At 40.0% G+C, this 13022-nt stretch overlaps 1 protein-coding gene across 5 annotated transcripts in view; it reads left to right on the plus strand.

Annotated features, from left to right (window-relative positions):
- The window catches only part of MYBPC1 (myosin binding protein C1), a 90408-nt gene that overhangs the window by 22167 nt on the left and 55219 nt on the right, over positions 1 to 13022 (plus strand). For 3 of the 5 annotated variants that reach the window (XM_038756535.1, XM_038756537.1, XM_038756538.1), the window contains exons 4-8: positions 6779 to 6811; positions 7220 to 7258; positions 7719 to 7754; positions 9787 to 9897; positions 11166 to 11314. In XM_038756535.1, coding sequence (XP_038612463.1) covers positions 6779 to 6811; positions 7220 to 7258; positions 7719 to 7754; positions 9787 to 9897; positions 11166 to 11314 — 368 coding nt within the window. The remainder of the gene's footprint in view (positions 1 to 6778; positions 6812 to 7219; positions 7259 to 7718; positions 7755 to 9786; positions 9898 to 11165; positions 11315 to 13022) is intronic. The other 2 variants (XM_038756536.1, XM_038756539.1) reach the window with 2 other exon arrangements.

Below are 13022 nucleotides of genomic sequence, written 5' to 3' on the forward strand. Positions count from 1 at the left end.
ATTTCCTCCGCCCCCACCCCACCCCCCACCCCCGCTTCAGAAATTTCATTAATTGTTTGTCAGGATAAAACCATAGAGAAAGTGCTGTACTTCATATTCAAAGATATTATGGGCCTCAAGAAAGCTCTTGAATCTGGATAAAATGACCTGCACTTGACTGACAATCCATTTCTTACCTTTACCCTGAAAAACATGCCTTTGACAGGCTGATGCATTTATTATTTTTGGTGTTTGTCTGTTTTCAAATCCAGCTATTCAGTACAATAAATGAAAGACCCAAAAGAACCTAATTTGAAACCAGAGAGTAGCTTAGGTAATGGAAAATCTAGTTGTGAAATAGCCTCTGTCTAGTACTTTTTGTTGTCCTTGAATGTCTCAATATAACTAGCAGTTTCCAAGCACTCTCAAAATGTCATTCTTGGAAATGACTACTCTGTTATGGAGTCTTTAGCAATTTTAAAAAGCAGATCAAACTAGAGTCTCTGTTACTGTTCCCATTTTGTATGTCTTACTTTTGAGATAACTTTGCACTTGGACTCTATATACATAATTCCTCTCCAACAAGTTCTCAACCTTTCTGTTAATCATTAAATTGCCTCTGCACTAGACTTCATTATTTTGGTACACTTCCTTGTGATTCCGTCACTTCAAACTTATGTTCCATATTTTTCCTTTGATATTTGACCATATTGCTAATAGCAACATCAGTACATAGAGCTGCTGATTGCATAATGTGAAACTTATCAAAAGTTCAGTTAAAAAAGCATGTATCGAGTGGCAATTTTCTCTTCTTCACCTGTACTTGTTCTCTTAGCCAGTACTAATTTTTGCCTTGAAGTTTCCTTGGATACTGAAGACCCAAAACTCCATGAGCTCCTTTCACAGGATGATTCCAGAGGAAATTGTGACAGCCTAGCAGGAGTTTGTGCATCACTGGTCTTGAGGCTGATGACACATACCTTTATTTTCAAACTTAGAAGTGGGCCTGTTCCAATGGAAGATTTAAGAAAGTATGCCGTATCAGTTCAGGAGGTGGTTGATGCTTGATTGATTGATTGAAGCCCTCAGGTTGACCTGGGACAGAGAAACTGAGATTTATATAAATCTATATAGATATATATACCTGTCCTACTTATTCACATATGACCCTACTAATGGTCAAGTTCACCAGTGAATGTGTGTGGCTGAAAAGGCCAATTCAAGACTCAGTAGTTGCAGTCCACACCAAGCATACCCCGTGTCATTGCATATGTCATTTCCTGTGTCTGCTGCTTTTTTGCTTTTGCTCTTTGTCTCTTGATCTTCTTAAAACTTCTGGTCAAAAAGAGCTGCCCTTTTCATGAAGGCACTGCTCCATGCTAATCTGTCGGCTGCCACCGGTTTCCAGTTTTTAGCTGCAATGTGGTGTTATCTGAAACTTTGACTACATCATTAAAATCCTTCCTCTGTACTCCTTGTTTTCACTGCCCAATTACAGTTCACCGCAAAACAGCAAGTAGGGATTCTAGTGAAGCAGCGTGGCTCAGTGGAAAGAGCCCGGGCTTGGGAGTCAGAGGTCGTGGGTTCTAATCCCGGCTCTGCCACTTGTCAGCTGTGTGACTTTGGGCAAGTCACTTAAGGTAACTGAGGCACAGAGAAGTTATCTGTAAAATGGGGATTAGGACTGTGAGCCCCATGTGGGACAACCTGATCACCTTGTATCACCTCCCCAGCACTTAGAACAGTGCTTTGCACATAGTAAGCACTTAACAAATGCCATTATTATTAGTGTCATCCGTTCTCCTCCAATAATCAGCAATTTGTGGTGAGGCGAGCGTAGTTTCAATGCTAGGAGGCTGGCTTTATTTCTGGACTTCATTATAGTGAAACTGTCATGTTTATGTAATGTGCAGGCAGTAAGTAATACTGTTGGACCAGATCAAGGAATCAAATGAAGCATCACAGGGAGGGAGGGGCTCCAGGACTCGCTGCTGATCGGAAGGCCAGACAGCACTACAGTTCTATAGACCTTGCATATCCCAAAGCCTAATAATATGCTACCATAGCACTCTGACTGTCTCCCCAAGGATGTGCTTCCCTTCCTGCTTTAATTACATATCACTGTATTGTTGACTGGTGTGCTTTCTGGTTATGGACGTTTTGGATGCTGTTTCCCTCTGTGTTTCCAATATGAATCTTTGGTTGTATGTAGGGTTTCTCTTGTGTGCAGGCTGAGTCTTTACTTCATTTTTCTTGAGGCTAATAGTCAACCTCTTAGCTCCTGGATCATTTGGTGAAACAGTTAGTATTCTTTCTGAGTGGGTTTATACCAATTGTTGAAGGATTATCTAGGGCTTTGGATGACCCTCGTAGCCTGTGGAGTTGGATGAGTTTACCACATGTTCTAATGACTGTGTCCAGGAACCGCTCTGTATTCTGCAGCATGACTGTGTTGAATACATTGAACAGGACTGGCCCTCCTACACATCCTTGCTTTATCCCTTGGAAATGGAGAATGGACCAGACCTGGAGTCCCCAGTTCTGATACAACTATCGGGATCTTAATGAATTTCTCAGGGCATACAAATTTACTAAAAAAGTTTCCAGAGTCTAGATCTTCTGATGGTATCAAATATTTTCAAAAACTCAAAGAAAACTGCATGGAGATTTTGGAGCTTCTCCTGAATCAGAAGTTCTGCCCCGCAGTGGTCTGAAGCCACAGTGTGATTCCAGGAGCATGCTATTAACAATATTCTCATTGGCCAGTCCACTGGACTCTGGCTAGAAGCTAGACCCCAACTGAGAGTAATGAGTTGCATTCATTAATGGTTGCCACAGTCTGATGAGAATCTTTCTTCTTGAAGATGGTGATGATGGTGGCATCTTTGAAAGCCTCTGGCATCTTCTTAGTATTCCATAGGCTTAGGAAAGATTTATGTAAGTGTTTAAGCTTGGATCCTACTTATAGATCTCAGCTAGTATGCCACTGGATTTGGGTGTGCTGCCATTTTTAAGGGCTAATTCTTTGGTGACTCTCTCAGTGGTTAAGAAAGTTATTACAGGCCCTGCAAAGCACAGCCCTGGGAGTCAGAAGACCTGTATTTTAAACCCAGCTCTGTCTCTTGTCTGCTGTGTGAACTTGGGTGAGTTCATTCATTCAATCAATCATATTTATTGAGTGCTTACTGTGTGCAGAGCACTGTACTCAGCGCTTGGGAAGTACAAATAGACAACATATAGAGATGGTCCCTACCCAACAACGGGCTCACAGTCTAGAAGGGGAGTCACTTAACTTCCCTGTGCCTCAGTTCCCTCATTTGCAAAATGCAGATTCGACACCTGTGCTCCTTCCTACTTACCAGGTGAGGTCTATGTGGGAGCCAATTATCTTGTATCTACCCCAGTGCTTAGTACGATGCTTGGCACTAGGTAAGCACTTAACAAATATCACAATCATTATTATAATGGAGAGGATGGCTCATGGAGGAGCAGAGGATGGTAGACCTTGTGGACTCAGCTCTGACCCCCGGGGACTTTCTCTAAGATGATCCTAACTTTGCCACCACTGGTGTTGTCCCCTACTTTCTCCCAGTAGAGCAGAGCCCCAGGGACGAGGCAGTCCACATTGGGCAGGGATGCCTGCCCAGGCTCCACCATCTGATCTTGCCAGCCATTAAAGGCGATGCTGCCCTTTAAGTGGATTAGGGTGTCTTAGAGCAGGATAGAGAGGAGACAGCATGTCCCAAAGCCAGCAGACAAGGTATGCCTGTGGATCCATTTCCCCACCCTAGGACCCAGTAGGAAGAGAAGAAGCAAAGTAGGGGGAGATGGATTCTTAAATTTACATGCATCTCTAGGCAGAATACAGATCATATACACAACTGAACGTATCAGCCCCCGTTTCCCCTCCTCCCTGTCCCTCCTGCATTGCCTATGAATTAGGATCAGTATCCCTTAAGCACTTGGTACCCACCCCACTTTCAGCCCCACAGCACTCAAGTAAATATCTGTAATTCATCTTCATGTCCATCTCCCTCCCTAGACTGTAAACTTTGTGTTCAGGGAATGTATCTTCCAACTCTGTTGTATTGTGCCTCCCGAGGGCTTAGTATAGTGCTCTGCACACAGAAAATAATCAATAAATATAATCGATCTATCTTTTGATCTTTTTTAGAATTATTTCAAAACACTGCATATGTAATTCTCTTATTGGACTAAAAATGGCCTGTTTATTGAATTGCTTTTCTTCAGAATAACAAGACCAGTGTAGTTTAGATTATAATTTTATACGTGACCTACAGCAAAAAAACAGTATTAATTGTTTTCACTGAAGTACCCATGACTTTTGGAAAGGACACAAAATTACACTTAGTCATTGTTTGGTTTTTTCGTTGTCCTCTGTCATAAATGACTTTAAAGACACGATTGCTATAAACTCGTTGTGGGCAGAGAACATATCTACTACTAACTCTTTTGTACTCTCCCAAGTGCTTAGTACAGTTCTCTAGACACAGTAAGCACTCAATAAATACCACTGAATGATGCCAGACCCTCATCATAACTATATGGCATATCTGAAAGCTAAACTAGGACTGAAACATTTTAAAAAAGGAAAAGAAAATCAACTCTTGTGGAAAGGGCCGTGTTAGTCACTCTGGCAGTTCCTCCTACACACTGCCACCCCAATTTCTGGAATGCTGATTGGGGAAAAGTCCTTAAGCTAACAGAAGAAATACTACAAATCCAAATGTGAGAACTGTCCAGAAGATAGTGCAGTTCCAAAGCCTGCGGAACATCAACTCACACAAGTTGCAACTCACGGCTTCAAGCTAATCTCTTGGGTTCAGACCTCTGGTACCCTGATCAGGGATTATCCTCTGTCTGACCTAAGTGTCGTCCCCCCTCTTCATTCTTTAGCTCAGCAGTTTTTCAGTATTTGTCGGTTTGCTGTTCGTCTGTCTTTCCAGTGTGTCTCTTCTAAACTGCTCCTTTGTTTTTCCCCCGGCTACAGTGTCCTCCTAAATAACCCTCCTTGTTTCTGAGGTAATCCTCCTGGGCCAGTAGCCCAGTATGGCCTGCTCTGACTGACCATGATAACCTATTTGGCCTGATTCTGTTTCCAGAGCAAATTTGCCCTGAATTGCTGTTCAATATTTTCATGATCTCTAAAACATTACGTGATCGCGTTAAATTTTAAAAACGTCAGTATCAGATGATTTTCATGCTAATCAAGTAAGATTTGGGCACTCAGGAAATCAGTCAACAGGCTATAACAAATGACTCTTGATATAGAGAAGTAGCATGATTTAGTGGAAAGAGCACGAGCTTGGGAGTCAGAGGACATGAGTTCTAATCCCGGCACTGCCAATTTGTCAGCTGTGTGACTTTGGGCAAGTCACTTAACTTCTCTGTGCCTCAGTTACCTCATCAGTACAATGGGGATTAAGACTGTGAGCCCCACATGATAACCTTGTATCTCCCCCAGTGCTTAGAACAGTGCTTGGCACATAGTAAGCACTTAAAAAATACCATCATTATTATTAATATGTGGAAAAATTGTAAAATGCAAAGTCATGTTGGCTGACTAACACCTGACTAAAAATGGAAACACTAGTTATCTGAAATACTTATTATTGCTTGTAGGCTATTACTGTCCATTCATAATGCTTTGGGTTTGAATAAAATATTTTGATAATAAACAGGAAGGCCAAATTGGGGTCTGAATAGTTTGGATTGGTAGTCCATGCAACCTGAATTCATCTGTAATGATTCAAAGCACACTTTGCTTTTGCTGTGTAGTCACGGTTTAGCAAGTTCTTAAAATGTTTGTTGGTGTGAATAATTTAAAATTGTGACATTTGATAATTTGTTAAAATTTAACAATTTGTTAAAATTATTTTCAGTTAGGAGTTTGGAAAATTATATTTCGAGATGGTTAAAACTGAATTAAAATGTGTTTATTTGAATCAGGCCCAAAATGAAAAGTTAATTTTATAGTTCATAGATATTTTCCAAAATGATTATTACCTGGCTCCATGTAAAATGATCTTTCTCACCGAGTTTCTCTTTTTTATTTTTAAGTAGCAGAAATTGAATTATTCTACATCTCATTTTATGGACCATTATATTTACATATATAATTTTAAAGTCCAGAATCATCCCTAGTTTGTCCTTGCATTTCCAAAGGAATATTGGTAAAATGGTATTTTTACCCAACACTAAAGAGTTTCAAAGTTTGTTTCTAGTCTAAAATTCAATGTTCTTCATATTATAATCAGTCACCAAAAACATGTATACCACTCAGTGCCCTTAATATAAGAATAACAATTTTAATGTGTCTTAAAATTTTCATCTTTTATTACTTGGTATTTTTTTTCTAGACTGTGAGCCCGTTGTTGGGTAGGGATTGTCTCTATCTGTTTGCCAGATTGTACTTTCCAAGTGCCTAGTACTGTGCTCTGCACACAGTTAAGTGCTTAATAAATACAATTGAATAAATGAATAAGTAACACACACTTACTAAGTATAAATAGCAATGTAATTTGAGGAAAGATTTGCAAACCATTTGGTGATAAATAATAGCAAGTAGGACAAATTCATAACAATTCAAACTAAAAAAAAAATTGCCCAGCTATACAATACAAATTGTTGTTTCTTCCCTAGTTCTTTTTTTAAAAAAAAATTAATATTTTCAAAGACAAATGTTCAGAGGGTTTTTTTTTTTCAGTAGTGCTTTATGTCTATGTCCAAAGCAGTTCAGTTATGTTGAATGCGTATGTGCTACACATTTTAATTACAGAAAAAGAAGTCACGGAATTGACATCTTCCTCAGGTCAGATATGTGGTTGACCTTCATCATGTTTTTGTTTTTAACTTGGATTACCATTCTAACATTTACAGTCACACCCCAAACACACTCATATAAATCATGTTTTAATCTTTGATCCCATTTAGTTCATATCCTTCTTTTATTCATTTTCTTCCCTTTCTCCTCCTTTTTTTTTTTTGCCTGGAGCAATGAAGTTTATCATTTCAGCTACTGAATCTCCCTAAGCTTTTTTCATTGGTTTGAACTTTTCATTTTGAGTGTTTCCAGCATCCTGATTTCTCCTCTTCTTTTTCAGGTTTCATTTTTCCATTTCATTCCTTTTCCTTCCTTTACCCTTCCCATTAAAAAGGTTGATGTGTGGATAAGATTCTTTTTTCTTTGACTTTTTTCTATTCAAATTTCTTTTTTCAGATGAAGATGAAGCAACTCCACCTAGTGCTCTACCTAAAGGTTAGGATTATTCCAGTGCATCTGTTTTTTCTGTTGATCAGAACAAGCAAAGAGGGAGCTGTACTCTTGAGCCTATTTAGTGGGTGGAATGATGGATGACATTTTAGCATTTGGACTGGCATTTTAGCTGTTGCTGCACAGTCCAAAGTTTAAAGAAAAGCATTGACCTCCCTTGTGTTTTTGTCACCAACAACCACTGAGTTGGAAGTTTGCACTGTAAAGCAAACAAATTAATAAATTGGACTCTTCATTTCAAAGGAGAAGAGATGTTTGAGTTTTCATCTCAGGCACTATACCTTTCCCAACTTTTCTATGTTCAGAGAGTCTATTTGCTTATGATGGAAGCCAGTTTCTGCTTCTCCTTCACAAAAAGATAGCTTATTTTTAGGGAATGGAAAGGTGAGGTGTTTTATCATATCTTCTCTAATGTGTTATCATCCAAATCACTTTTTCCTTTCAGATGAAAAACTTCAGTCATTGGAAAGGAAAGATTCAGGTGAGAGAAGTCCTGGAAAAAAAAAAAACATTCCAATTTTATAATGAAATTATTTTCATTAACAATCTCTTTCCTTAATGTATGTGTTCGTGCCTCATATTTTCCTCTCCATTTCTGCCACTCTCCCTCTCTCTCCAAGTCTATTCTGCTTCCTTTTCCTGCTTTTTTTCCTCCCTGCTACTCTTTAACCGCTTGCTGTGCCCTTATAGAAGCAATTCCCTACCCTCATGTCCCACTTTGAGGTTTAGGAAATATGGTTACTCTTCCTGGCAGGCTCAGAGTACCCTTATTTCAAGGATTCTAGACACACATAATAAAATGGGGGAATGGCCAAACCAGACTCAATAATCCCCAAGGCTGCTCTGTGTCCCTAGCAGGTCTGAGCTTCCTACATTACCCAAGTTTATCAGGGACATGGGGACTCCTGGCCTTGGTCCACAAAAGAGGGGCTATTCAGGATCACCCCACCGCCAGCTAGCCTTCCCCTGCCCTCCGCTCTTCCTCTTTCCCCTTCTTCCACAGCCTCCAAAACAAGTAGCACTGCACACTTTGGGAGTTACCAGAAAGGGGATGATCAGGCCACGTGCAGGAATTTAATAAAGGCTAAGTACAAAGAGCAACCTCTGTGGGTTTGAGCACTTTTAGGCAACCTACTCTTCTGGAGAATAAAGCTGTTTTAGTTTGCTTCGCTTTATTTTCAGAAGGGTACTTGAGCAAAATAGACAACTACAGCACAAAATATTCAATTATGCATGTAAAAGAGGATCCTAGAATAATAAAATCAGAAGTATGACTTTTTCTGATTTCTGAACCGAAGGCTGACACTCGATAAAAATGCTCAACCTGGTTCGTGCTGTTTTATGACAATAAAGATACTTTTAACTTTAAAAAATTATTTTTCCTTCCTGTGCAAGTACTAAACGAGAGAAGAGGCATGGTATGCCAGATTTTTTTTTCCACTTTTTATATCATTATTACTGATATTTACCTCCTTTGAACAAGCTTTTGGCAAAAAATGCCATTTCTAGTATCCTCTATTGCCAAACTTCCTCATCTAATCTCACGTGGAATCAGATCAGTTGAGCATGCTGTGTCCCAAATTGGAAATTAATAACTCATTTCTCTACTCCAGGTCTTTCTCTTCAGTGATGAAACCAAAAAGGTGCTAAAGACTTCTATCAGATGAAACTAACAGACTTTTTAATTTCTTACAAAATCTTTATTTTTTTGCAGCCTTTATGAAGAGTTTTGATTTCCTTGCAAGATGAACCCCTTGCCTTTTCTCCTCCCTTCGTCATCTCTTGTTTCAGAACGCTCCTGATTTTGTAAGATTATAAGTGGGGTTAGGTAAATTAGTTAGTTACCTTCAGCCTATAAATCTGTTCCTTCCCCGCTGACACACATGAACCTTGTAAATAGTCACTTGCCCTTGATGAGCAATGGTTTGTGATAGGTGAGTAGTAAAAGAATATTGATTTAATTACCTCTGTGTAGATTGCGGTCAGACAGAAAAATAAAATTTTGCAGGGCCCAGATTTGCCAGGCTGCTTTGGGCCTAAAATCTTGTTTTGTTTAAATGACCCTTTCATACTTTCCAATCAGTCAATCAAAGATATTTATTGAGCACTTACTGTGAGCAGAGTACTGTACTAAGCACTTGGGAGAGTGCAATAAAACAGAGGTGGTAGACACGCCCCTGCCCATTAGAAGCTTCCAGTCATTTAATAGTATTTATTGAACACCTACTATGCGCAGATTGCTGCACTCCCCCTGGGAAAGAGTTCAGTAGAGGATAAATCAGATATGGTCCTTGGCCCTCACAGGGACTCACTATCAAGGAAGGAAATACTCCCCTAAAAATTATGAAGTGTCATGGCCTCTGCAGGTGGCCAATGTCATGAAAAAGAGAATTGCAAGTTTCCCATACTCTACAGCTATCTGAAGAGAGGCACAATAAACCCAGGTAAGTGCTTTTGGCCAAGACGAACAAACTGCCAAATAAGTGAGTATTTTTCTTCTTTCTGCTAATTAGAATGGTCTCTTGGAGAAGGACCTCCGGCAGAAGAACAAGATAAGCAGAATGCCAATTCCCAGTTATCCACGTTATTTATTGAAAAGCCTCAGTCTGGCACAGTGAAAGTCGGTGAGTACCTGGAATTGAGTGGGATAGAGAAATCTGAAAAATGTAATCATTTGTAACTTTAAGCTCCAAAAGTTTTATCTTTCATAAAATTCAGATTAAAGCATAACTCAAGGTGTGTGTGTATGTGCTAATTTGCCTCTTAGAGCTGTTTAAAGTGCATAGGTTGATTTGTATTTTGAAGTTCCTTTAATGTTTTGAAATGGAATATATAAGGCTAAATTTATAGGGAAGTAGTGCGGTCTACTAGAAAAAGCATGGGCTTGGGAGACAGAGGATCTGGGTTCTAATTCTACTCTGCCATGTACCTGCTGCTGCTGATGGCATTTGTTAAGCGCTTACTATGTGCAAAGCACTGTTCTAAGCCTGAGGCAAGTCACTTAACTTCTCTGTGCCTTAATTCCCTCATCTGCAAAATGAAGATTCAATATCTGTTCTCCCTCCTACTTAGACTGTGAGCTCCATGTGATACCTAATTATTTGGTATCTATCCCAGTACTTAATACAGTGAGTGGCACAGACACCACAGTTATTGTTATTATTATTGTAGAGCTAATGATGATCAAATACCAATTCCAAATGAATAAATATGACTGAATACATTTTAAAACCCATTTTTCAAAATGATATTAGTTATGCTGTAGCCAACAAATAGCAAGTGAAACTTTGCAGTTAGAAATATATAGGCATTTCTAAAATTCCACTTCTAACTTATCAGTGCTTGATCTTCCCCTTCATTATAAGCCTCTATGCTGAAATAATTCTTGTATTTTGGAAAGTATCATTTCATATATTTAAGTGCTTAGTTTGTACAGGATCCTATACTAAGTGCTGGGGGAAAAGAGACAGTGGCGATAATTCAGACACGGGCTCTAGGCAACAGACATGTCACAAACAAAGGATGAGGGGGATGGGGACTAATGATGGGCATACTGGGAAAGAAAGACCAAAATAACAATTCAACAATAATCACAACAGAAGCAAAATCTGCTGTTGCTGGGAAGAAATAATTCTCAGGCTCCGCATCATTCCTGTCAGGGTGGTTTTAAGTCTGAGCAGTCACAAGCTTCCCAATGTTCTGTCAGTTAGGAGACTGTGCCTCTTCCCAGCTAACTTCTCCGTGATGGACATTTTCTCCAGCAATGGCAGGTATAGTGAAAGGGAGGTGGTGTGGTTTCATTAGTTTTTTCCTGGTGAATCTTGTTTATTTCTACTTAGTAATGAACTGAATTACACAATAACTAAAAGTCGAATACCTTGTGCTTTTTTAGGGGACGATATTACCTTTTTAGCCAAAGTAGAAGCCAAAGATCTTCTCCGAAAGCCAACTGTCAAATGGTTCAAAGGAAAATGGATGGATTTGGCCAGCAAAGCAGGAAAACACCTTCAACTGAAGGAAACATTTGAAAGGCAAACCAGGGTGTGTTTCTGATCTCTCTCTCTCTCTCTCTCTCTCTCTCTCTCTCTCTCTCTCTCTCTCTCTCTCTCTCTCTCTCTCTCTCCCTCTCTCTCTCTCTCTCTCTCTCTCTCTCTCTCTCTCTCTCTCATTTTCATTTCATTTCTTTCATTTCTCACATACCAACAATAGTAGTAATAATTTGTGGTATTTGTTAAGAGCCTGCTATGTGCCAGAAGACTTGGGATCTAATCCAGGCTCTGTAACTTCCCTGCTGTTTGACCTTGGACACGTAATTTAGTGCTCCAGTTTCCCCATCTGTAAAATGGGGATTCAATACCTATTTTGCCTCCTACTTAGACTATAAGCCCCTTGTGTATCTACTCCAGTGTTTAGTATGGTGTTTGGTGCATAGAAAGTAAAATACCATAATTATAACTGTAATAATAATTATTATTACTATTATGTGCCACGCTCTGTGCTGAGTGTTGGGGTAGAAACAATATAATAATATTGGACACAGTCCCTGTACCTCCCTGGGTCCCTCCCTCAATCTAAGAGGGAGGGAGAACAGGTCTTGAATCTCCAGTTTACAAATGAGGAAACTGGAGCACACATTCTGATCTCCAGTTTGTGGAATTGACTCATCTTCGAAGAGACAGGAAAACTCAACAGAAGATGGGGGTTGAGAAATTCAAATTCATATGTACACAAATTCTGAGAGCTGGCACCTGATCTCAGGGAGTGGTTTGTCTTCTCAGCTCGAGGATTTTTTCATGGAGGCCACTACCTAGCCTCATGGCAAGGGCTTGTTCCAGAAGCTGTGCTATTAGCACATCTGAGAGATGGGAGCTTCACTCCTTCCCAATAAGAGCCATCAGATGTACCAATGCTCTGACAGAAGATGGAGGCAGGACTCATCTGCACTTCTCAAGCAGTAGTGCCCACAGACTGGCCATTGAAAACCATGTGTTTGCTCTCTTGCATATGATTTTCCAAAACCCACTAGTCAACTTAAAAATTTACTGCACTCAAATATTCTTGCCTCCCTTAGCTATCGCTTCATTCACTCATTCAATTTCATTTAATCATATTTACTGAGTGCTTACTACGTGCAGAGCCCTGTACTAAGTGCTTGGGAGAGTACAATACAACAATAAACAGACGCATTCCCTGCCCACAACGAGTTTACAGTCTAGCGGGGTAGGGGAGAGGGGAGAGACAGACATGAATGCAAATAAATAAAATTACAGATATGTACATAAATGCTGTGGGAAGGGGGAAGAGCAAAGGGAACAAGCCAGGGGAACGTGGAAGGAAGTGGGAGGTGAGAAAAGGTGGGGCTTAATCTGGGAAAGTCTCTTAGAGATGTGCCTTCAATAAGGTTTTGAAGAGGGGGAGAGTAATTGTCTGTTGGATTTGAGGAGGGAGGGCATTCCAGGCCAGAGGCAGGATGTAGGCTAGGAGTCAGCGGCAAGATCAAGGCACAGTGAGAAGGTTAGTACTAGAGGAGCAAAGTTTGCAGGCTGTGTTGTAGAAGGAGAGAAGCAAGGTGAGGTTGGAGGGGGCAAGGTGGTGGACAGTTTTAAAGTCAATGGTGAGGAGTTTTTGTTTGATTCTCTGCTGTCGGTAAACTCCCCCCTCCTATTTTTAGTAGGGCTGGATCTTGGCTTCCATTCCGTAAACTTGACAGATAGAAAATATATTAGTCTCTCCTGCTGCCCCAGATTCA

Source organism: Tachyglossus aculeatus, chromosome 14, assembly GCF_015852505.1.
Source record: "Tachyglossus aculeatus isolate mTacAcu1 chromosome 14, mTacAcu1.pri, whole genome shotgun sequence".
Lineage (NCBI taxonomy): Eukaryota > Metazoa > Chordata > Mammalia > Monotremata > Tachyglossidae > Tachyglossus > Tachyglossus aculeatus.